A 25426-nucleotide genomic window follows, 5' to 3' on the forward strand; every position below is an offset into this window, starting at 1 on the left:
AGATCCATCTCTATATCCAACTCTATGTCTCTCAAGTAGTCCATAAAACAATGAATCCTACATTTAATAAAAACATTAAAATATCTACCAGTAATTTATTTATATTAGCTTCCTTTTCATTTCCGATTAAATTACTGTAGTTCTTAACTGCCTGAATGTGATTCTCAAAAAACTAAAGATGTTTCTTATTATTAATTTTTTAATAGATTGAACTTCACCAACTTAAAATCTACTGCAGTGCAAACCTCATAGCTGAAGAAACATGTTGTGAAATATCAGATACTAAAGTAAGTTAATTTTCTTTGCATATGAAGAATGAAGAACGCTAATTATCTTTTAGTGGCATAGTTTGTAGAGTCCAAATGTAGGGTAGCACTGAGTGTATTCTGCTGAAACCAGGTGAGTAATTTATTCCAAGTAAGAAAGCCTTCATGGTGCTTTCTCATGGTTACTTTCAACAGTTTTAATCCCAGCACTTCATCCTTAATTTTGAGGATAATATATCCTCACTTTGAACTCATTATAACTTAAAAAGAATTTATGCCTTTCTTCCTAAACTACGTTCTGACATCTGCACCATTTCCAGTTACAGAAGTTTTAAATCTGTGATCATACTTGGTTCTCACTCATTTTCCTTTTCTATCCTGTCACCCATCCTGGCTAGGTTTCCTTTGACATAGACTTTTCATCATCATCTTCCATTTTCCTGTTACTGCCAAAGTGCACCTTTACCTCACGTCTGGGATATCAGTCATTGTTGGATCAACTGCCTTCCCCATGTCCTTCCCCTTTACCTTGCAGCAAAATCAGAAAAGGCTGAGTCACTGCTTTGTATATTCATTTACTCTCTTCCAGCAAACAGCTTTATTCAGAAACACTGATCTTCTAAACACGGTGCTAAGGAACAGGGCTAACAAACATGATTAAGGCACATTCCCTGCCCTCTCTTTATGTCTTTCTCTTAAGTGACTCCTGTTGGAAACAAAATATAAATGCAGTTCCTCAGCTTCTCATTCTAAATATTCCTAACCTAACCGTACAACTGTTACTTTCTTATACCAATCTTTCATTACAAGAAAAACACTAAATTCAATACTTTCTATATCTCTCAGTATAAGATAGCCATGTGTGCTCTCTTATATTACTAGGTATAATTATGTTTGTTTTTAAATTGATTTAAGTACAATTCAGGCTTAGTAAGGGAAGTTTTACCTTGATACACTTTTTTATTCCTAATGCTTCATTTGGAGAAAGTAGACAATCATTGTTTGATTTATTGACTTATCAACTACTAAAAAAGATAAATGGGACAGAAAGATATTCAAAGACGGCTAGTTCTAAAAAAAAAAGTACAGAAAGAACATATGAAAAGTGAAAATAAAAGGTAAAAATGCCTTTTGTTTGGATCTTAGATTTCGTAGTTCTATACTTGCCATAGAAAATTATATGAAAATTTTTTCAATAATTTATGATTCAAAAATATTTTTAACTTTTGTAGCTCACTTTGGTTAGTGAAATAAGAATGTAACCAAGTGACTTAAACCGTAGCTAAGTCTTTCAAATATTATATGTTTTACTTTTGTAACTTGGCTTTATAAAGCATATCTCCAATCCAGTTCATGTATCTCATTCCAAGTAAAATGCAAGCCAGCCAAATATCTTTCTATAAATATCTGAAAAGATAATTTAGAATGCCAATCTACAGACTTGAAATACCTAGACTTCCTGGAGCTACACATTTAAATCTTAAAGATGTTAATTCTCCAAAAATTTTGTTTTTAGTTATGCTTTTTTGATGTAAGAGTTTTTAAAATAATAACTTTCTCTGAAAAGTAATATAATGATATTTTGATATATCTAAATACTGTATAATTGACCAGTAATGGCTGCCCTTTATCATTGTATTAATATAATAGAAACTTTCCACCTGATTTATGAGGAAATTGTTTAAGAAGTATAGGTGATGAATTGGGTGGAATGGTTGGTAATTCAAAGCAGTGACATGATCTCACACATTATGAACAAAAGATTTTTAAATCATATTTTGAAAAGATTATTTGGGAGTTAGTTTTAAAGAATAGAAAATAAGGTAGGAATTTATCTCTAACTATGGAAAAAATAAGAAAAGACTATTTTTTGCTGACAATTATTTGGAGGGGCTATCACCTATTCATTTAATGACTAACAAAAAATAGAAACATACTACCTTTTATGAATATGAATGTACATTTGGAAAGATAAATAATTATGTAAAAGCCATTTAAATGCATGTACTCTATTTCTGATACTAACTGTATTTATTTTCTTTCTTGTTGCCAAATATTTTGAACTCAGAAATTTTTAATGTAGTTGCTTAAATATCTAATTTTGTCCTGAAATTTCAACTCACACATGTTTTCTGGTTGTCGATATTTTATAAAACATTTCAAAGGCAACATTTTTAAAAGATCACCTATAAACATGCTTCTTTGTATCTATTAGATTTTCGGTTTCTAAAGCAGTTAAGTTTCATGACTCTAGATGTAAAAAGAATGAAGAACAATTATTAAGAGAAGGATGAAATCAGTAACATTTGTTGAAAATAAATGAGAAATGTGGTTAAAGTTTTAAGGGCTAAAACTGAATATGTGTCAAATCAAAACCAGAGGTTTTACGAGGAGAAGAGTCCTTACTTGTATGTTTGGTGTTGCCTCTAGGCACTTTTTGTGGAGTGTGGACAGGTTTATTGCGAAGCCTGAGACATACTTTTAAAGTTATTTAAATCCTCAGTTTAACATAGTGACTCGGTTATCCAGAGCAAAATTGTGAATTCATAAGTGGGTCTTGGTTATCTGACTGGGAAGCCATGAAGTAAGAACTGGCTGAAAAATCATATCAAATCAAATGAGATGAATGAACTGTTTTGGTAATAACTTTGTTCCATTCAAATATAAAATAAAATAGTTTTTAGACTTTCAAATTTGGAAACTTGTTATGATAAATAACTAATCGTTAAATCTGGAGAGAGTAGATTTGAAAGAACTAGTGGTGGATACAGTAAATAGTTGCAGTGTTTCTGGGTGCTGGTTTTGTTACAGTTTTTATTGTAATTATCAAAGAATTCAACTACTACCAAGTTTTTTTTTTAATTTCTTATTTCCAATTTTTTATTTTAAATTCAGGGGTACATTTGCAGGATGTGCAGTTTTGTTAGTTAAACGTGGGCCATGATGGTTTGCTGCACAGATCATCAAAATGAATTTTTGTTAAAAAAGTTATCTATGTTTACTAGAAAATATAGCCAAATCCATAAAAGAAAATAGATATCAATCATGATTTCAACCACAGTAGATAACCACAGACAATATTTTAGTTTTGTATCCTGACAATACTTTACTATGCATTTACAATTTGTGGTATACAAAGTAATGTATTAACTCTCTCCTAGTGCTTTCTCTTCGTGAAATTGCAAATTCAGAGTGGAAAACTATGGTGAGGAGTCTGGCACATGATGCTGAGAAAAAACAATGTGTTTATCCTCTTCAGATTCTCCATTTGGATTAGTTTTTTGAAAAAAAAAAAAAAAAAGTTCATTGCTTTGTAACCAAATTGCACTTCATGTTGTCCAGCATGCTCTGAACCCACTGGATAAGTATAAAATGCACTACTTGTCTGTTGCAGTGGAGACCTTTTTAATATCTTTAAAGAACAGTAGACTAGAGTAAAGTATACTTTGATTTAATAAATATTGTCTAAGGGTGTAAAAATAATTTATTTTCTACTCTATATGTTTTAAAAGTCATCTTGTTGAAGGAAACCATATTTTATAAGTTCAAATTACATGCTTCAACTTTAGTTTTTGTTCCCAAAAGATGTATTCACATTAAACAATCGTTTCATGAAATTCAATTCATATTGTTTGTACAAATTATTTTATTGCTACAATATAATTATTATAAATGTATGAAATTTCTATACTTATCAAAAAGTTACCTAATGTAACTTTGTAATTCCTTACCAAGACCATTATTTTAAATATTTTTCTTGTGTGTTGTCAATATAAGAAAACACATGGGCTCAGGCAGAAAGTGCAAAAGTGTCATAAACATTCTTACACTGGTGTCAGCTTTTGGTTAGTAAGAAAGCGGTTCTTGCAGGCAACCTCAGCAACCCCTAGTTTAGTGGGAGCCAGTGCTTGGAACATCAGAATGTTTGGAATTGACCCCATTTCCTAAAGCCTCTTTTTGGATTTTAGTGCCCAGAGCAGGATGGCTTTGGAAATATTGCATCATCATCGGTAACTGCTCATGCCAGTAAAGTGTCTTCATATCTGCCAGCAAAGCAGGAACTGAAAGACCAGTGCCAGTGCATTCCAAACAAGGTATGCTAGTTTTAATCTGTGCACACTGAAAGCCACTCCAGACTATGAGCCCAGCTCCTTGAATGTGGCCTCTCTTCACAGAATATGTCTTGCCCTTCAGTGTTTGTTGAAGTAAATACCTCAGTCGCTGGGGTGGGTTAAGAAAAAGGCATTGAAGATAGGATTTCCTGGATTGTTACCTGGATAGTTTCGAGCCCATCTGAACTTCCTTCCAGGGCGTGAACTAGAATGAATAGAAAGGTGAAGGGAGGAACTACCTGTACAACAGGCAAGTACTGAGTGCTTAGCATGTGCCGGGAATAGGCTGAAGTTCTGGGAATTCACAGTTGAAGAAAATACGGTGCCTGCTCTTCAAAAACATACACAAAAATACTCCACATTGTATTTCTTCTTCTGTGTAGACTGTATTTTTCCAGCATCCCTAAATTTTCAACCGGCTGTCTCCATCCACCATAAGTTATTAGGGGAATATATAGAGGGGCTCTGTTATTATTCAAATAATTTGTTTCATTTGCACCAATATGATCCCCTGGTCAAGAAGGCTGGACCATGAACGTTTATGAACTTCCTTTATGGATGTCAATGGCAGTCATAAAGCCCGTGCTAAAAGGCTGAGTGGTGTCTTGGTGGCTTTTTCCAGTGCTCATACCTGAGGAAAGGAGAACGTGCCCCAGTTTCTAGAGCAGAGCATGCCCTAGCTCTGGCTGAGCTAGGATGGGGATGGGGTGAAAGTTTAAGGGAAACTTCCATTTTTTCTAGTGGTCTATATTGCATAGTAAGCTCCACGAAAAAGGCAAGGTTCGGGGGACCATAGAGAAACAGCTTGTGTTCCAGCTCATGGAAGGTCTAGAGGAGATGATGCTAAATGGTGTTTGGAAGAGTGAGGAATAGTGAATGGAATTCCATTGGCATGCCCTTTTTCTCTTGTTCACACGGCTCACTATTCCTCACTCTAAGCATCAGCTCAGAGGAGAACAAAGCGTTATCTTGCTATTGCCAGCTTCATATTTATAAACCATTTGTCTTTAGATCAATGTGACAGAATGGTTGCTAACACAGATATGCATTTTTGCTCAGGGAGAAGCAGGATTACCAGGAGCTCCGGGTTCACCTGGGCAGAAAGGGGATAAAGGAGAGCTGGTAAGAAAAAGATAAATACTGATGGGAAAAACGGGGTTTTGTCAAAAAATGACTTAAAAATATGTTCATCTCATTTTTCTATATTCCATACCAATATATGTTTTATAAAAGGCTATCAAATATATCAATACTATATTAAAATGCTGATTACTGAAATAAGAAAGACTATCAGCATTCTAGTCTGCTTTTGAATTCATATTGGTAGGCTGGTGTGAACTTTGGAAAGATCTGGAACTGCAAGTCTTTGTACCTATAAGCTCTAGCAAAACTGTGAAGCAGGAAAGTCTATTTTCTAGCTGTGCCCTAGCCTTCTTTAGCATTCCCTTCCCCAAATCCCTGTTGAACTCTTGCTTCTCTTGTCTTCTGATACATCCCCACCAGAGATTTTTCTGTAGCTCCCTACCTTTTTTTAAACAGCCAACTTTTCTTGAATACTTTCTGCGTATGCAGTATGTTGCTTAGTGTTGTAGAGCACATAAAGAAGAATAGGAAATATTCCATGATCTCGGTGATTTTACTTCTAGAAAGAGATCATGGAAAATTACAAGGCCATATGTGTTAGGTGCTGTAGGAGAGTTGCAAGTGTCCTGGAGAAAGGATCTGGGGAGCTGGGGAGGATTTAATGGAGGAATGGCCAGTGGACTGGACCTCTAAGTGTGTAATTCTAGGCAATATCCCATGCTTAGAGATTTGTCTTTTCCTTCTCCCACCACTCAAAACTTAACTGTAATGTTTCCTACTCTTTTGAGTACATCTTTTGTCAGCTAATCAGGTAAATGAATGTGCACTGTTAGAAGTTCATTCTGTTTTGTTATCTCTCCAAGGTAAAATAGATTTTAATTCCTTTCATGCCTTAACTTGGGAAGTCCATGATTCTAAATTATTTGTATAATCTAGTTGCCTGCCCCCCCACTTCAAAAAGACAGGAGACAGAAGTCTGAGAAATGACTGATCCCCCAAAGCTTCAACAAAGCTAAAGTCATTTGTTCCTGAAGGAATGTATTTGCATTGTACCTTGCATGGGAACTTCTGACAACTCAGCAGGTGTTTGAAAAAGATTTTTGAGAAGGGACAGGCCATTTATTAATGCTCTTTAAAACTCATTCTTGGGGTACCTTTACTTTAAATATCATTTTATGAAAATTCAAAATAATTGAACAATAGCTGATTCTTAAGACCACTTCAATCAAACTAAACATACAAATCATTATACCAATAGAAAATATTTGTTTCATGGTTACACGTACCAGACACTAAGAAGAGTGTTTTAGATATGATATCATACTTGATCCTTACAATCACTCTTCATGCTAGGGATTAGTATTAGCATTTCACAGATGGAAAAACTGAAGCTTAGGGAGGTTAAATTATTGCCCAATGCCACATAGCTTGTGGCCAAGCTGGGATCTGAACCCAGTAGATCTGTTGACTACTCATAACCAGTATCCATTTTTAAGGCTGCCACTATATTCTAAAAGCAATTCAGTATTATGTGTCTGTGTTTTGATCAGGTACTTCCACTTGCAATATTTTACTCTTAAAACATCATTTAAAAATACCAGCCTAATATCTCTATCCTCATTTTACAGCTGAAAGCCACACATAGATAAAATGATGTGCCCAAGGTAACACAAAAGGACTCAGAAAGTGGAAAGATCTCTGAATTAATCCCAACTCTTCTATGGTTAGACGGTGAATTTGGCCAAGCCACTCAGACTCTCCATTCTTAAGTTTTCTTATCTGCAACGGAAGGTGTTCTCATTTATCTGTTCTGCCTATACTATAAAGTGACACAAAAATGCCTTGACAAAAAATGCTTGCAGCTTAATTGTTGTTGGCTGTGATTTATACACATTCACATACACATTTCTTAACTTGTCTTTTCACTTCTTTGATTTAATCAATTCTGTCATATTTAAGATTGCTGGCACAGCAAGAAATTTCCTGTGTTGCTTTTCGGAAAAATACCCTGCTCACTAAAACAAACAAACAAACAAACAAACAAAACAAACCGATGTCAGAAGTACAGTCCTATTTGAATAATTATTTTAAAAATCATTAAATCTACTTTAAATTCTTTTTTAAAGATTAGGTGCTTAGTCACTCTTGTTAGAGCCTATACCCTTTAAGGATGCATTTTCCCCCTCCATTCCCTTTAATTATAAATAGACATCTCTCACTTTAACATTTAAATATTTTTCTTTATTCATTTATCCATCAACACCTATTTATTGCGTTCCTGCTATTATAATAAAAAATGTGCCAGACATTGGAGCCTTAGCAGTAATAATAAAATATAGGGCCTGCTCTCACTGAGTTTACAATCTTGTGACAGTTTGTTCACAGAACATTCTCTCCTTCTATAGAAGCTAAAACCAGTAGAAAAGAACTAGGAAAAATTAATAAAAATCGATAAATATTAGCCAATTTATTGTATGTCAAATCTATAAAATATACAAAAATACATCTTAGAGTTACAATGCATTATATGACTTCTCATCTGTGGTATGTTTTAAGAATAGTAACATTTGTTTTAAATTCCATGATAATTCCTAATGGCAAGAGATTTTAGTGGCAACATAAAAACAGCTGGAATAAAAGAAATTTATAATCTAGCTGGGCGCGGTGGCTCAAGCCTGTAATCCCAGCACTTTGGGAGGCCGAGACGGGCGGATCACAAGGTCAGGAGATCGAGACCATCCTGGCGAACACAGTGAAACCCCGTCTCTACTAAAAATACAAAAAACTAGCCGGGTGACGAGGCGGGCGCCTGTAGTCCCAGCTACTTGGGAGGCTGAGGCAGGAGAATGGCGGGAACCCGGGAGGCGGAGCTTGCAGTGAGCTGAGATCCGGCCACTGCTCTCCAGCCTGGGCGACAGAGCAAGATTCCGCCTCAAAAAAAAAAAAAAGAAAAAAAAAAAAAAAAAGAAATTTATAATCTACACAACAAATAATTAATCTGTGTATTTCCTTTATCTTTTTGATACATGCACCTACATTTGATTAAACCACCATATACTCTGCCTTGTAAAAATGACATTAGATGACCATGACCATGAATGCATTCTGCCTTCCTGGTACTTCAAATAAACATGGATGCATTGCTTCAGTTTAAGGAGTGGAGAATGAGTTTGTTTCTGCTCCTACTGCACTATGTGATCCTGCAACTTCAATGTGCAATAAATAAAGAAGGCTTTCTTTCGTTTTTGATTCTGGCATGTCATTGTCATTATTAGAGCAGGTGCACAAAATAATGCCTACATAACTTGAAGATCGAAAGTCATTTTGCTCTAAGGCATATTTAAGAGTAAATTTTGTGAAATGATTAGAAGTGCAATGTTACTAAGGGAATCAGATGTTGTTCTCAAGGTTTTCTTTTTGATCTGTAAGCCCAAGAAAGAATATTTAGAGGAGGTAGAACAGTATGTTGGAAAGAGTACCACTCTGGAGCCTGAACCACTTAGGATTGAATCCTCTCCACCTCTTACTTGCTTTGAAAATTACCCTTAATAATACCTAGCCAGTGGTTGATTGTGAAGAAGGCATACAATACAATGTATATACAGCACTTAGAAACTGGCATATGATAGATACTCAACAAATACATGTTTCCCCTGCTTTCTTATCCACCATATAATTGTCCACATATTGAAGGAGAGGTGGAGATAACTATTTTAGGTTGAGTTTAATTTCATTTGTGGCTAGATGAAGAATAAATAAATCTTCATTTGTGAGATAATCCCTTAGAATTTTCAATGTATTGGATGTAAAAATGCTGAGTTATCACATGCTTCAAAAGATTACTCAATTACTTGAATATTTCATTCAAGTCTGTAACTTTTATTTACAATATTGTATGACCTTTTCTGGATACAACGTGCTAGTTTTTGTTTTGTTTTGTTTTTTGAGACAGAGTCTTGCTCTGTCGCCCAGGCTGGAGTGCAATGGCGCAATCTCTGTTCCTGCAACATCCACCTCCCGGGTTCAAGCGATTCTCCTGCCTCAGCCTCCTGAGTAGTTGAGATTACAGGCACCCGCCACAATGCCTGGCTAATTTTTATATATATTTTTAAAAGAGATGGGGTTTCACTATGTTGATCAGGCTGGTCTTGCACTCCTGACCTCAGGTGATCCACCCACTTCAGCCTCCCAAAGTGTGGGATTACAGGTGTGAGCCATTGCTCCCAACCCAATGTGCTAGTTTTTAAAATATATTCCTTGCATTGTTTTACTTAGATAATGTCTATTAGAAGCCATCCAGACACAATTATAATTTACTTTTTCTCATTAACTATATAATATTAGTCTTTTGGTGCATTTTACTTTTGGCCCAATGTAATAAAGTGAGAAAAGATTTGAGAATACAACTTCCACATCTCTTTCAAATTATATATCACTACATTACAGTATTTCTAAAGGTGTTAAGATTTTTATTAATATTTTAAATGACACATAACAATTATACATATTTATGGAGTACAGTGTGATATTTTAATTCATTTATACAATCTATAGTAATCAAATCGGGATAATTAACATGTCCATCACCTCAAGTGTTAATTACTTCTTTGTATTGGCAACATTCATATTTTTCGCTTTTAGTTATTTGGAAATATACAATAAATTATTGTTAACCATAGTCACCCTATAGTGCTATTGAACAGCAGAGTTTATTTATTCTTTATAGCTGTAATTTTCTATCGGCAACCAACTTCTCCCTATCCCCACTCCCCACCCTTCCCAGCCCCAGTAACCATTATTCTACTCTCTACTTCTATGAGGTTAACTTTTTAAACTTCTGCATATAAAGGAGAACATGCAGTATTTATCCTTCTGTGCCTGGCTTGTTTCACTTACCACAATGTCATTCTGACTCGTCCATGTTGCTGCAAATGATGGGATTTTATTCTTTTTTATGGCTGAATGTAATTCCATTGTGTGTATGTTTGTGTATGTATATGTGTATGTATAAAACATTTTCTCTATCCATGTATTCATTGATGGACACTCATTTTGATTCCATATATTAGTGATTGTGAGTAGTGCTGTAATAAATACAGTCTTTCAGTTATCTTTTCACCATACTTACTTCCTTTCCTTTGGATACATATCCCCAGTGGGATTTCTGGATCACATGGTAGTTCCATTTTTTTTTTTTTTTTTTTTTGAGGAATCTCCATACTGTTCTTCATAATAGCTATACTAATTTACATTCCCACTAAAAGTGTGCAAGAGTTCCCCTTTCTCCACGCCTTTGGCAGCTTTTTTTTTTTTTTTTTTTTTTTTTTTGTCATTTAGATAATAGCCATTCTAACTAGGGTAAGATAATATCTCATTTTGATTCCAATACGCTCCTCCCTGATGATTAATGTTGTTGAGCATTTTAAAATGTATTTCGTGGCCATTTGTATGTCTTCTTTTGAGAAGTGTCTATTCAGATCATTCACCCATTTTAAAATCAGATTATTGGGGGTTTTGTTTGTTTGTCACTGTTGAGTTGCTTGAACTCCTTGTATATTGTGGATATTAATCCCTTGTCAGATGAATACCTTGCAAACATTTACTCCCATTCTGCAGGTTGTCTCTTCATTCTCTTGATGGTTTCCTTTGCTATACAGAAGCTTTTTAGTGCAATATGGTCCCATTTGTCTATTTTTGCTTTGGTTGCCTGTGCTCTTGGGATTGTATCCACAAAATCTTGGCCTAGACTAATGTACCAAAGCATTTTCCCTACATTTTCCCCCAGAAGATTCATAGTTTTGGGCTCTACATTTAAGTTTTCAATCCATTTTGGGTTGATTTTTGCATATGGTGAGAGATAAGGATCTAGTTTATTCTTCTGAATATAGTTTTTCCAACACTGTTTATCAAAGAGACTGTCCTTTCCTCAGTGCACGTTCCTGGCACCTCTGTCAAAAATCAGTTGGCTGTAAATACATGGATTTATTTATGGGTTCTCTATTGTGTTCCATTGGTCTGTGTGACTGTTGATGACAATCTAAGGTGTTATGCTTTGAGAATCCTTACTTTAATGCAGCAGATTCATAGAGAAAAATTTTACTCTTATTTATACATATACATTATGAGTTAGACAATTATTCTGAATAATCATGTAAGCAAATCCTGTCCTACCTGAGCCAAAACCCACTAGTGACTTCTTGTCTCTCTTAAGATAAACCCCAAAGCTCTAACCATGAGCTATGAGGCTTCACATAATGTGTAGAGCTTTCCCCTACCTGACTTCTCACTCTCAAATTGTCTCGAACCCTCTTCCCTTGTTTATATTTGCTCCAAGTCCTTTGTACCAATTATGTATGCCTGAAGTGTCCTTGTACATATCCACTTGGCTCTCTTCTTCATGTCATCTAGGTCCTTGCTCAAAAATAACTGTACAATGAAAAGGCCTTCTGGCATCTCTGTATAAAAAGCATCCTTACTCCCACCTCTATGCTCTTACTTTGCTTAGCACTTTTATTGCCACCTGACACATTATCATCCTACATCTATCTCTTTTCCTGTTGGAAAATGAGTTCTGTGAGCCTATACATAGAACAACACATAAATAATAGGAGCTAAAAATACGCTGAATGCATGAATGAACACTATACCTCAAAGAAAGTTTAAATAATCAACTCAGCTATTTCTAGAAACTGTAAGTTCTCCTTCCTAATTGCCCAGGGGACTCTGCTGAACAAGGCAAAGATTCAATTTGCAAGGAAAGAGTTAAATAATATTATATTGTTAACTATTGTTCTACTACTTTTTTTCTTTTAAGAAACAAAAATTATTTTCACATTGATTTAGTCAGGTTTAGCTTAGTATTGCCAAGGTAATGAAGCATCAAAATTATTTTGCAAAAAGCTAGAAGTTTTGGCAAAACTTAATATGTATCTTTATTTACGTATTTTCTTATCCACTATGATGGTTTATTAATATGATTTACTACTTTTTATTTTTTTATAAAGGTGATGATCACCTCTCATGGAATAATGCAGTTTTAAGTACTACTGCTTGTATTTAATTATCTAATTGTGATCAGTATTCTGTAACAGGACACCTAATCAAGCGATTTTAACCATGCTCTCTAACACTAAACTCTGTATAACATTATTTGAAGAAATAATTAATACTTTTCTTTCATTTAGACTCAATTATAATAATTTTCTGAATCTTTTAATTCTCTTTTGTTAGCAAGGCTAGTTAGCAACCTAATTCCTTAGCAACTGCATTACTTTCTCAGTTCTTTAAGACCCTTGTTAATAACTTCACCCATTTCAGAGCTGAAATTCTCTCATAGTTTTATAAACTATCAGCTCAATGTTAATGTTCCTGAACCTAAGGGGAAGTGTTATCTGAGCTCCATTTTGGGAATAATTTTCCAGTTTATTTTTGTATTATTATCTTCCACATCTCCAGTTAATTTGCCAAAATGTGTTGGCTTTATGAAATGATTGCTTTGCTGATATGCTTTGACAGAAAATCAAAACAGTTTAAAATGGAATAAGTTAGCTTATTTGACTTCTTAGTCAGCGACTGGTATTGATTTTTTTCAACTTCTCCTGCCCTCCAATCCCACTATAGAGGCTTCCATTTTGAGTAGTCTAATATGCTAACCCAGAGATGATGAGTAAGTTTCCCCTCATTTTCTTTCCAATCTGGCATTACTCATATGCCCATTCTGTACCCATACCACAACAATAAAAATTAATTAAACCAAAATATGTTCATAATTTTTTAAAATAAGGATTACCTTCTCTTAGTAATAACTTCACAGAAGTGGGATTTAATATTATTCTTTTGATTTCTTTTATTATATTAATATAGGAAATAATAATGTTCCTTTATCCTTTCTAATCCAGTTGAATATATTGAAGTAATTGACAGGTCCTTCTTTGATCAGTTTTACCCAGTTTGATATAATCTCATGTAATCTGCAGGAATTCACTTGAAGGTGAAATTTACTCGTGGGTCTTCATCCGAAATTAACAAATAGTATCATTATAATAATGGTATTACATATTCATAAAATTATAATATATTTCTTAATGTCTACCAAGTATTAGTGATATAGAAACTCATTCAGAAAGTATATATTATTTTCCACTGTTTCAAGGATAAATTTATTGGACTGAATTTGTGATAGTGCTTTTAAGGAAGCCATACATGATCTATAGACTTCTTTGCACCTGTTTTTCCATCCCTGTTTGGCAGTTAAGTGGAAGAGCAAGGAAGCTGATCATTGGATTGACCCAGCTTTGAGGTTTTTCCTGGAGGATGTAAAGGAAAGTCAGGCACACTAAATGAAACAAATAGGAATATCTTAGAAACTGAAATGTCATGACCTACTTGAATTGAAAGCATCAGATAAGATGTAGCTTTTAACTCATTTAAACTCATTTATCATATTAATTGAAGTAACAGCAATAGTATTATTCTTTACTTTTGGTAAATGTAAAAGAAATTACAAAGCTGAATTACATATTTCTGTGTGAATATTTCTAGTTTTAGTTATGATTAGCACTTAGATATTTATGAATTACTGATTTATTACAATTTATTATTTTGGCTTGTGGGCAATATGAGGAAGGAACTCGAAGCACAAACTTTGGTGCATGCAAAAGCAACTCATCTAGGAAAAGGTAGATTCTCTTTGACAACATTAGCAATTAACGGACCTCTTAAAAGTAATCTCCTAGTAAGCATTTCTGTATTTTAGGGTGCAGTTGGTAATAAAGGTGAATTTGGTGCTCCTGGAATTCCTGGGGAAAAGGTATGATGGTTTACTATTTGATCAAAATGTATGGTCATTTTATAAAGTTGTGTCAGATAGGATAGGAAAATATACAGAACAAGTCCTGCAGTTCAGGGGTAAGCAAGCTGTGGCCCTATAGTAGGGCTGTTAGAACTCTTACTGTAGGATTTTGTACGTAGAGTTTTACTGGAACACAGCCACACTCATTTGTTTTTGTATTACCTAAGGCTGCCTTTGTGCTTCATGGCCAGGTTAAGTAATTGTGGCAGACTGTATGGCCCACAAAATCTAAAATTTGTTGAAAAAGCTTGCTGATCCCTGCTCCAGAACATTGGCCGCTATTCTCTTAGCCCCAGGGCTTCTTAAATTCACCATTTTATATATCATATGGTGTCTTAATGTGTGTTTCACTGCAGACAAAAATTAGGTAGTTTATGTAAACATTTTATATATAGACTGTAAGAGATACTATAATTAAAAATAGAAGAAATATATTTCAGTCTATCAGTAAAATGCTATACTGTAGGCTATAGCTCATAAAATGATTGATTTTTATGTTTCTCCTCTAACACCACAAAGATGCTCCCAAACAATAAATTCATTCACAGGAAGTTACTGTTGCCGTTTAGCGCCTTATTCAACTTCAGTTTTTGTAGAATATTTTGAAAACTGTTGTATTTGTATATTAAACTACAATCACCTTGGCATGTTTTCACATGTTTTCACTATATATAGGATTATATATATAATCCTATATTAATATTAATAACTTTGCTAAATTTTTAAAGTTCTCAGATGTTGATGCTAAGAAAATTCTCTTCTTTATGAAAATAAGCTTGGTAAAAGTTTTTGTAGCATTCTAGCTGCACTGATTATCAAGTGAGTTCATTGTGTCTCATTATCTAGAAGGCCATGACCATTGCGGTTTTATTCACCTAAAGTTGGCACAGGAATAACTGAAGCTAAAGTGGTAGGAGGTTCAGAGGTTGCCAGGCAGATATTTTTTGAGACCTTCTTAAATGTGTCTCTGGTATCTGACTGCTTCATTGATGCTACTTTTTCCTTGCATAAATTATTCAGTCTGATATGCAAATTTTTGACTTGTATAGGAATATAACTGTTGGACTCAGCAAAGTCCAACAAACTCTATTGCAAAATAATACCTTGCTGCAAGTTGTTGTTTATTTGGGCTGCTATCTTCTTGTTTAAGCTTACTGATGGCGTTAATTGACGATTCTTCATCATAAATAAAAGCTTCCTTAAATACTTCTTCAAAGGTCTAATTGTTTAAAAATATATTTTCTCTAGAGAATATTATTTGATCACCTAAAGAGATGCTCCAATCCAAATTTTCCTTGTGCCCTTATTCTACCAGTCTCTAAAATGCATCACAATAATCTGATTGTTTAGATTTCAGATCATTAGGAGTTTTTGAATTATTCTGAACACGGGAATCTTTTTTAAGACACATGCAGAATCACTGAAGTGCTTGAACTATAAAACAGATTGCTTGACTTTATTGTGGGATGTAACGTGAGACTCATATACATTTGCATAATAAATTATGGCACAGCAGGATAGCATTCCCTTTGATTACTTTAAAACAGAATTTATCAAGATTGGTATAAAATAGCATTAATTTTAACACTCCAAAATGACATCCCTTGGATCCTTATGTAGGACAACCAGGTGCAAACTGCTACTGATTGGCTGTGGAACAGGTTCTCAACTCCTGAAAAGGTGATGTCCACAGACTGACAATGTAAGGACTAGATGAAGCATTCAGTAGAATCAATCCTGTCAAAAGTTGATCAAATGAATTGCAATCCAGGGCCATGATAGTAAGAAAATAAGTCTAGAAAGTTAAGTATGCAAGCCGAGAAATTCTCTGGAAAAAAAAAAAGAGAGTTTCTTAGAAAAGAGAGGACATTTGGGGCAACACAAAGGAACTGGAGCAAGTCAGTATGCAGAGACAGGCACTACTCAGAACTAAAGATTTTTTTTCTTGTCCCAGAAGTCCACTTTTGTAGAAAGAATCTTGTGTAATGATCCATCTTATATTTCACTTAAAGTAAAACTTTAGTGAATATAAAGGAATATACTGATAATCTAGTTAGACGAAGTCATTCTGAAAACCGAGATCCTCAGCCCTTGGTGCCCATTTGGTCAAAATGGTGACGGAGAGGGTATAGCAATATCAATTAATGAGTGTGTCTGTGTTCCCAGCGAACTTAAGAAGCTAATATCGGAAAGAAGCAGCTGTTTTTATGGTGTTCTAAAACCACAGCAAACTTGTCCTGGCAAATGCTCTCTCATATTTCTTCAGGCAGTTTTCTTCTGGGTCTAATTTACTTGAGTTGCTCTTAAGGGGTCTCATAGACAATTAGAGAATTCACGTAACTTCCAGTTGTGCTAAATATGGTGGCAGATTACATTTTGCCCTTGGTTCCCGGATGCACGCATCATCAGAGACCCTACTTAGTGGTTAATATCTTTCCAATACCTATAGAAGCACTGAGTCTTTGACCATTTTCTCTTCCCAAGGTCTCAGTCCCTGGTAGTGCCAGCTATGCTTCTAACTTGTCACTTCATGTAGCTGTTAAAGGGGTGTGACACTCTTGAGTGAAACAAATGCCGCCTCAAGAGTGTTTTTCTCACTTCTATAATCCACAGGTTACCACTGATTTAAAATAATTCTAACGAATGTATACAAAATGAAAACAAGAAAGTTACTAACATTATCTAACAGTGGGTTAATAAGCTGTAAAAAAAAAAATTTTAATTTCAAAATTTTAAAATCATACTCGTGAGGTTTATGTTTGAGGTGAAATATTTCTGTTATTTTACAAGAAAAATAGTTTGTCAGATTTTTCTAAGTAAATTTCCAAAGAAAAATGATCAGTTCTTAACATGTGGGTCACCTCAGGGCTTTGTATTCCACATTTGCCTCAATGTGAAATATGTGCATCTTCCAGAGTAACTTATCCAGCATCCCCTTAACTTTGACTCTGTTTGTCAGCAGTTATAATTCTTTGTTTTGTTTTGTTTTACATAAAATTTGGAGTACTTAAGAGTACTGTTTAAAAATAAATAACTAAGATGTGTTGTTTAACTGCCTCACTTGGATCAAAAACATATGTACAATACCATAGAACATATATCTCAGGTCTAATATTCTCAAAGTGAAGTTTTTTTCTAACGTTAGTATTGAAGCTAGGAAACTGATTTATATTAATGGAGTGAAGCATATTCTGAGCAGTATGAAGTATTAATTTGTACATTAACTATACCTTACACTTACATCAATGTCATACTGCAATAAATTAAGTGATTTGCATATAAATTACATTATTCTAAAATAAACCTACACTTTGAAATTTAGTTAGGTAATAGCAATAAATTTTTTTAAGTCAAGACTCTGAACAATGTATTAGTATACTGTGGTGGCATTTTTCCTCTGAGACCAAGGAGAAAAATAGTACACTAAAAAACACAATTTTACAAATGGTATTTATGGAATATGGAGTCATGAGGACCCTGAGGATGAAGTATAGCATTTGGTTATGTTCTTTTGTAATTGTAATACTTATCACCTAGTACAGACTTGCAGTAGGCATTCTTAATCTAATATTAGCTCTAATCTAATAAAGTCTTACTGTTAAACATTGCAGAAAAATAACTGTCCCCTTTACATTTATTAAGAATAGCTATGATTTTGCCTAAGAGATTTGGTAAGTGTTCTGTTATGAGTTCATTTAAGAAAATCAATTCTGTGTAGCAGTGTTATTCGGTAGCTGGTGACTTCTGGTAAACTTGGATGGACAGAAGCCTCTGTCAATCACAATGAGTAAACTGGACTGGTTCTATTTCCAAGAGAAGTGAATGACTCTAAGCATAAGATCACATGCATGCAGCCATACACACACACACACACACACACACACACACAAACACACATGTTCACACCTTCCATCCTCATAGTATGAAGTAGGAAAATGAGATGAAGATTTGGACACTATGAGCAAATTTTGCCCACTTTGCCCCCAAATGTAACACTCAAACCATGTTTGTTTTCATTACCTGAATACTTCAAACAAAAAATTGCCTCATTTCATACTTCACTTATGTATGTAAACAGATATATTTCTCGAAGAAGTGGGGATTTTTTTCTAAATAGGAATAATTATTGTCCAGTAATCTTATCCTAATAATGTGACAATAAAAATTGAACATAGAGCCTAATTTATGCTAAAACCCATATTCTATCTACTAAATTACTTTAAATTTGCCCTAAAATGCTTATTTTAATAGGAAAACTTTTACTAAGTCAATTTTTCTCCCCTTGGAGTAAGTATGAAGTCAATCATAACCATCATTACTTTACCATGCTAATGTTAAATACTCAGAGTTAGACTGCCTGGATTTGAATTCCAGCTCAAAATCTTACTCTCTAATTTAGAGCATGACACTTGGTCTCTCTACATGTCAGTTTTCTCTTTTATAAAATGGAATTATATTACATCTACTTCTAGCTTTATCTTAAGGATTAAACAAGATTATTCATAAAAGGGTCAGCACCTGATATATAAATATTTGGTAAACAACAGATATAATTTAACAATAAACAGTTTGATGATTCTATTATTCTAGCCTTACTGTGAGACCAAATTAGAACTTATTTGAAGGAATTTATACACTTCATCTTAGCCAAAAGGCCAAGAAGCAAACTTATTGAATTTATATTATTTATTCAAAATATATTTATAGGAAAATGTTAAAGTCACATATCTTATGTAACCTTGACCTCTTAAAACAAACTAGATGTTAGAAAACCAATGAATTCCTCACTTAATATAAATACGTACAAGAATATAAACTTTTACAATAGTAATAATAGCAGCCATTTACTCAATAAGAGTTATATGCTAAATGCTATCAGGAGCCTTCTTCACATTATTTCATTCAATCCCTACAACACCCCTGTGAGGTAAGATTTATTGTCACTATTTCACAGATTAGGAAACAGATCCAGAGACAGAGAGGAAAAAAAAAAAAATAGTAAAGTCAGGATTTGAACCTCTATCCATGGAAATCCATAGCTCTTGCCTCTTTGCCATATTACCTCATTCGGATAGCTCCTCAAATACTCAGATTTCATCTACACAAGCAGGTCTGAATTAGATCTTAAATTTGTTTGCCTACCAATTTAGTGAGTGAACTGCAGTTTGCTTTGGACATTCTGCTCCAAGGAGGGCTGTCTGTGTCTCTTCCCTTTAAATCCATGGACCCCTTTTAAACTGTATCTGACCCTAGAGATTCTGACTCCCCCACCTTCATAAGATTGCATTCACCTATTAAGAATCATTATGCAATTCACAATGGCAAAGATTTGGAATCAACCCAAATGTCCATCAGTGACAGACTGGATTAAGAAAATGTGGCACATATACACCATGGAATACTATGCAGCCATAAAAAAGGATGAGTTTGTGTCCTTTGTAGGGACATGGATGCAGCTGGAAACCATCATTCTCAACAAACTATCGCAAGAACAGAAAACCAAATACCGCATGTTCTCACTCATAAGTGGGAATTGAACAATGAGATCACTTGGACACAGGAAGGGGATCATCACACACCGGGTCCTATTGTGGGAAGGTGGGGAGGGATAGCATTAGGAGATATACCTAATGTAAATGATGAGTTAATGGGTGCAGCACACCAACATGGCACATGTATACATATGTAACAAACCTGCATGTTGAGCACATGTACCCTAGAATTTAAAGTATATATATATAAAAAAATCATTATGCATATGGTTTTTCACCGAATGAGAGGGTTTTGTTTAGCTTTACCTTCTAAAATAATTATTACGGAAAAAAAATTTGCTTGGTTTCCAAGTACAGATGACATTTGAAGTGTGTTTTCAAACTTTCCATGCTTGACTCTCTGGAGATTCTTAATCTACCCTGCATGCCCACGTCCAGGCAGCTCAATCATGGCCACTCTCCAGATTAACCTTAATGCAACACCTAATGTAGAAATTTTTTTCTTTACATTCTCCACCAAATAAATATATATATATATATATAATTTATCAAAACCAAAAATGTTTAACTTAGTACCATGACTTTATAAAAATATAAAATAAATCAACCTTCTGGAAGTAAAAAAAGCTGTATGCATTAGGGCACTTAAGAAGTACATCTGATAATATGATGAGAGAGTGGCCAAGCTGCGTGTCTTAAAAATAGCTGGACTAACTATTGTCATTATATGAGGATATGCTTTGTATGATGGGACTTTTCCCCATAAACTCTGAAGCCCTCCGTCACTGCAGTGAGATGAGACTGAATGAGCAGATCCATTGTTCCCTAACAGTCTTTGTATTTCTTTTCTGCTGGAAAATGAAATGACTATGATCTTTGAATCTTGATTTTCCCTAAAAAGACATTTTATGAGAAGACTGCATCTTCAGAAAATAAAGGCAGATGCTGTTACAGTTTATGTAAGTGCAGACAAGACCAGTCATTGTTGTGAATGATAATGAACTTTCTAACAGTGCTGGTCCAGATGTAGCATTAATGCTTCAGAGACTCAGAAACTTACAGGCATGTAGTATAAAAGCTAGAGAATTTTTAAGCCATTTGGCTTCCTCTCTATATTTCTAGCCTCACCTAATTTTTCTGTGGACATTCCGAATTAAGCTTAATTTTAGACTTCCTAAGTTTAAAACATAATTTAAAATGCCTAATGGCATGTGACAATTTATTATAGAAATTGAGACCATTAAATGAGGAGGAAAAAAAGACAAATTAGCTTTATTCTGACAACGGAATACTTCCTGCCTATGAAATTGTTAGGCTTTATAAAACAAGAGTGATCTCTACTTTAGAGAAAAATACCTCTTAAGCAGAGAATCACCTGTATATCTGTGTAATTTGGAAAATTCTCTAATGAGTGAAGGTATAGACAAATCTACACACAGGATGGAACTTTTAATCATAAATAGTATGCATAGAAAAAATGACCACAAAGAAAAGTTTTGTAAGCCTACTTGTTGGCTTCACTTGTTAAAGGTACGAGAATAAAACTTGAATTATCAGTGAAAAATTGTTGCTTTTATATGGAATAATTGTCATTTAACTGTCTTATCTATAAACATATATTGATACAATACAGCACTAAAATAAGCAGAAACATAAGAAGGACAAAGGTAATAGAAGAACCGGAAAAAGAAAAAGAAACTTGTTCACTCTGCAGTTGATTTTATTTCTTAATGGTTTCTTATTCCCTTCTAATGCCTTCCACTCACACCCCAAGTAGAGCAGTTGGCAGGGAACACAACAGATGGATGACAAGCTCAACACATGCCGCGTATCTGGCAACCAGGCACTTGACTTTTATTTGTTAAACAGCCAGATTTCAAGAACCTAGTCTGCTAATGTTCCTATTTGGTTTAATGTACTACCAGCTTCCAGCACATAAATATTAAATATTGCCATAAGAAAGCTCACACACTCTCTGTTTCTCTGCGTAGTTTAGTGGCTAATTATTTTATTCTTGGTGTAGATTGCTGAGATACTGAACAGTGGATTTAAAGATATAACTGGTATTTTATAAAGACATCTATGATTTTAGATATTAGAGTTTCCTTAGAGTGGCTCTATCTAAAGGAGCTTTTAGTCAGACACATCAGAGACTGCCAAAGTCAGTGTAAGGTATTGAATGAACCTGTTAGGGAAGACTGGAAGATTTGAGCAGACAATCACAGATGATTGGTGTCTTTCTTTTCTATCTCCATCACTGCATTTTCAGATTATTAAACTCAAAACACATGCATTTTTTCCATGAATTCTGCTGGGTCACCAGGCAAAATTACAGCTTATCCACTCTACTCACATAGCACTTAATTTATATCACCAATATAGTGTGTGTCTATACACCCTGCTAAAATGTGAGCTCCTGGAATAGAAGGACTTGGGGTCTGTCTCATCTCTAATCCCAGCAACTGACCCAACATATGGTACCTGGCTGATTCTGGGTAAGTGCTTGTTGAGTTGTTCAGAATTCAAGGACTTAGCCCCAAACCAGAAATAGGTAAGAGAAATAGAGAATGACTGTTAGAAAACTTTGCTGAGGAAAGATTGGGAAAGGCCCCCAATGCCAGCAACACTCTCGTGAAAGTCCTTCATACTTTCTACAGAAGCATAATTTAGGGAAACAAGGGAATTTCTTCTCTGCACAACAAAGTTTACAGGTATTGCTTCCTAGAATTAAATATAATAGAAGTGTGTGCATCTCCAGAATTTGCTTGCCATTTTCTCATGGAGAAAATATGCTCTTCCCTCTCTCTCTCAAACACAAATATTTAAGTTATATTGCTTTCTTTTTATCCAAACTAGATTTGACGATCTCCCAACTTTCTTACAACATTGTTAGGGTGTGTTCATTCTCCATATCTTCATAACCATTTACTTCAGAGCTAGAGATAAGTATCCAATGGCTTCCATGCGTTTAAGGTCCAGTAGAAGTAACTGATATGGACTAGACCTATAAAGTACTCATCACTGAGGGATACTCCAGGCAGGAAATAGTTTGCAGTTACTGCTATCTCATTGTCCTCAATTAAGAGCTGATTGATGACACTGTCCTTCTCTTTAGGTCTTAAATCATCTTTCACTTGTTAGAATCCTCTATTCAGATGTCAATCACTATACTTCAGATATTTCAGTAGATGATTCACATTAAATAAGTATTTCTGTAGTATTTTTATGAAGTTTCAAGTTTTTTTAAAAAAACTGTCTTATAGTTAGTCTCACAATACAGTGAAAAGCCCAAACACTTGTGCTGACACTTTGAGAAAATCATCACAGTTACATAGGAGCCCAGATTTTGTAGTGGGTTCTACAACATTGACTAAGGCTTAATTCCCTAGCTTTGCTATGTATAGGAAGAAACTTTTACCTCTCCAAGACATTTCAAAATTACTTGGGTTTTCTTTTTGTTTTTTATTTGAACAACTCTTAGTACAACTTGTATTTAATTAATTTGAAAAAGGATTGTAAAATAACATCCCTTTGACAGGAAAACTTAAGGGTTGTAGTTGATTGCAAATGTAGCGTATGTAAGCAATTTAGTTTTTAACAAAAGCAAGTTGTATTAATAGAAGTACAAAACTGTATAGTATCCAGAGCAAAGTGTGTGTGTGTGTGTGTGTGTGTGTGTGTGTGTGTGTGTGAGAGAGAGAGAGAGAGAGAGAGAGAGAGAGAAAGTGAGAGAGAGAGAGATGATCTTGTTCTCTATTCTGTGTGAGTAAGACCATTGTGAGTAAGACTGGAATGATGTGCTGAGTTCTGAGTGCCACATTTTAAAAGACATGACTGACCAGTGTGTGCCCAGAGAACAGGGACCATAGTATTAAGAGACTCCAAACTATCATTTGAAAAATGAGTGGTTTACTGAATAGAAGGCTTGATAGTGGCACAAGGGATGTCATGTATAAGACCTATAACATTTATTTTTTCTGTGTAATTGCAGACAGAAGAAATAAGACTGATGGGCAAAATATGGGGAAGGTTAATTTGGGTTCAGAAAGCATTTATTCAGTAACCACACAGTGAATTTTTTTTTTCTTTGCTCTCCACCATGCAAATTAAGCAGCAAAAGTACTTGACTTTAAGCTTTAAATAGAATCGGTGCCTCATCAGATTCTTTGGTAGAGTTGTTATACATAAATGTATGAATTTACATTTGCCCTTATATTTAAGAATGCCCATCCTGCTTGTTTTCTAGACATATGCACCTGTATATACCTATGTACACACATATGTATACACACTCAGGATAGTAGATTTTAAGAGAGTAGATGTTGAGTTAGCTACCACTAGCCACCCATACATACATTACTATGATCAAGACATGTATTGACTCATAAGAATAAATAATAATAGGATCTCATTCATTTAAGATTAAAGTTATAAATTGGCCTTATTCTGAGCATTAATGTGATTAAAATATCCCCATGGATTAGCTGCATTAAGGATTCAACAAATATAAAGAATTCAAAAAGTTTGAGATTTTAAACTCTATGCTATGTATATATTTTTTAACTTGGTAATTTATTTCTTATAATGAAGTCCCAAAATATAGAAGGAAAAAATTCTCCCCTTGAAATAAAAGGACTCAAACTGGATATCTGAAAAAAATAAAAATATATAGGTTTTTAAAAATTTCCTGAAACATTTAATGGACTGCCAACAGTTTAAGAACCATAAAATATTTCAATTTCTAAAGATGATGGCTGAATAAAGCAGGACTATAGTCAGTCATGTAGAAGTCACCTTAGTAATACACAAAATCAAAATCCAATTTACTTTTTTCTGCCTGTTTTATTGGTTTTAGTCCTAGAATCCTGGCATATTCCACTTAGGATATTTCTTCTGGTTATTTCATGCAATATTCAACTTAAGTAAACTTTCTTTTAATAAATATGAACTAATTAAAGGGGAAGTATTGATATATTTCAAGTGGACATTAAATTCATATAGAGGGTTATGCTCCTAGAAAACTATGCTCTAAGTAAAACGATAGGTCAATTTTTTCAATGCAGAAATATTATAATAGGATCTCAGACGTTTTAATCAAAGGCTAAATGCCTAACTGTTAAAAAAAAAATCACCGCAAGACTAGTCAAAGGCTAGTTATTTGCAAATTTTTTGTTTACCTGCTTGCTTTATCTTTATTTGCTTGGTCTCATTAGTACTAGGTTTGCAAACTATAGCCCTAAGGAATGTGATTTTTTTTTTGATCAAATGTCCTCCAGACAATATATATTTCCCACACAATAAGAAATACATTGCTTCCAATGTCAAAAGAATCAAGAAAACTAATAATAATTTATAGTTTATGACCAGCTGTGCTTACTATTGAAAAATAGGCAGTGATTACAAGGAGGTAAAATTAAATCCTGTGATCAGTTTTTCAGAAAGCAACCAGCTGACCCTAAACTTCACCTAACTTTGTCCTAAAAACTTCTCAAAGAGGTTATTTTGAATTTTGGAAAGAGTACTTTTTGGTTGTCCTGTGAAGTTAAAGACATGCTACGTATCATAGTAATAACGCAGGCAATGATACTATCAGCAGCAACGTTAGATTTCGCCTGCTTTATA

The 25426-nt window shown here is 34.3% G+C and overlaps 1 protein-coding gene across 1 annotated transcript in view; it reads left to right on the forward strand.

Annotated features, from left to right (window-relative positions):
* COL19A1 (collagen type XIX alpha 1 chain) overlaps positions 1-25426 on the forward strand; it is a 344672-nt gene that overhangs the window by 64097 nt on the left and 255149 nt on the right. The window contains exons 7-9 of the mRNA XM_010371596.2: positions 207-287; positions 4235-4360; positions 5438-5500. Of these exons, the coding sequence (XP_010369898.2) occupies positions 207-287; positions 4235-4360; positions 5438-5500 (270 nt within the window). The remainder of the gene's footprint in view (positions 1-206; positions 288-4234; positions 4361-5437; positions 5501-25426) is intronic.

Source organism: Rhinopithecus roxellana, chromosome 4 (assembly GCF_007565055.1).
Source record: "Rhinopithecus roxellana isolate Shanxi Qingling chromosome 4, ASM756505v1, whole genome shotgun sequence".
NCBI classification, from domain to species: Eukaryota; Metazoa; Chordata; class Mammalia; order Primates; family Cercopithecidae; genus Rhinopithecus; species Rhinopithecus roxellana.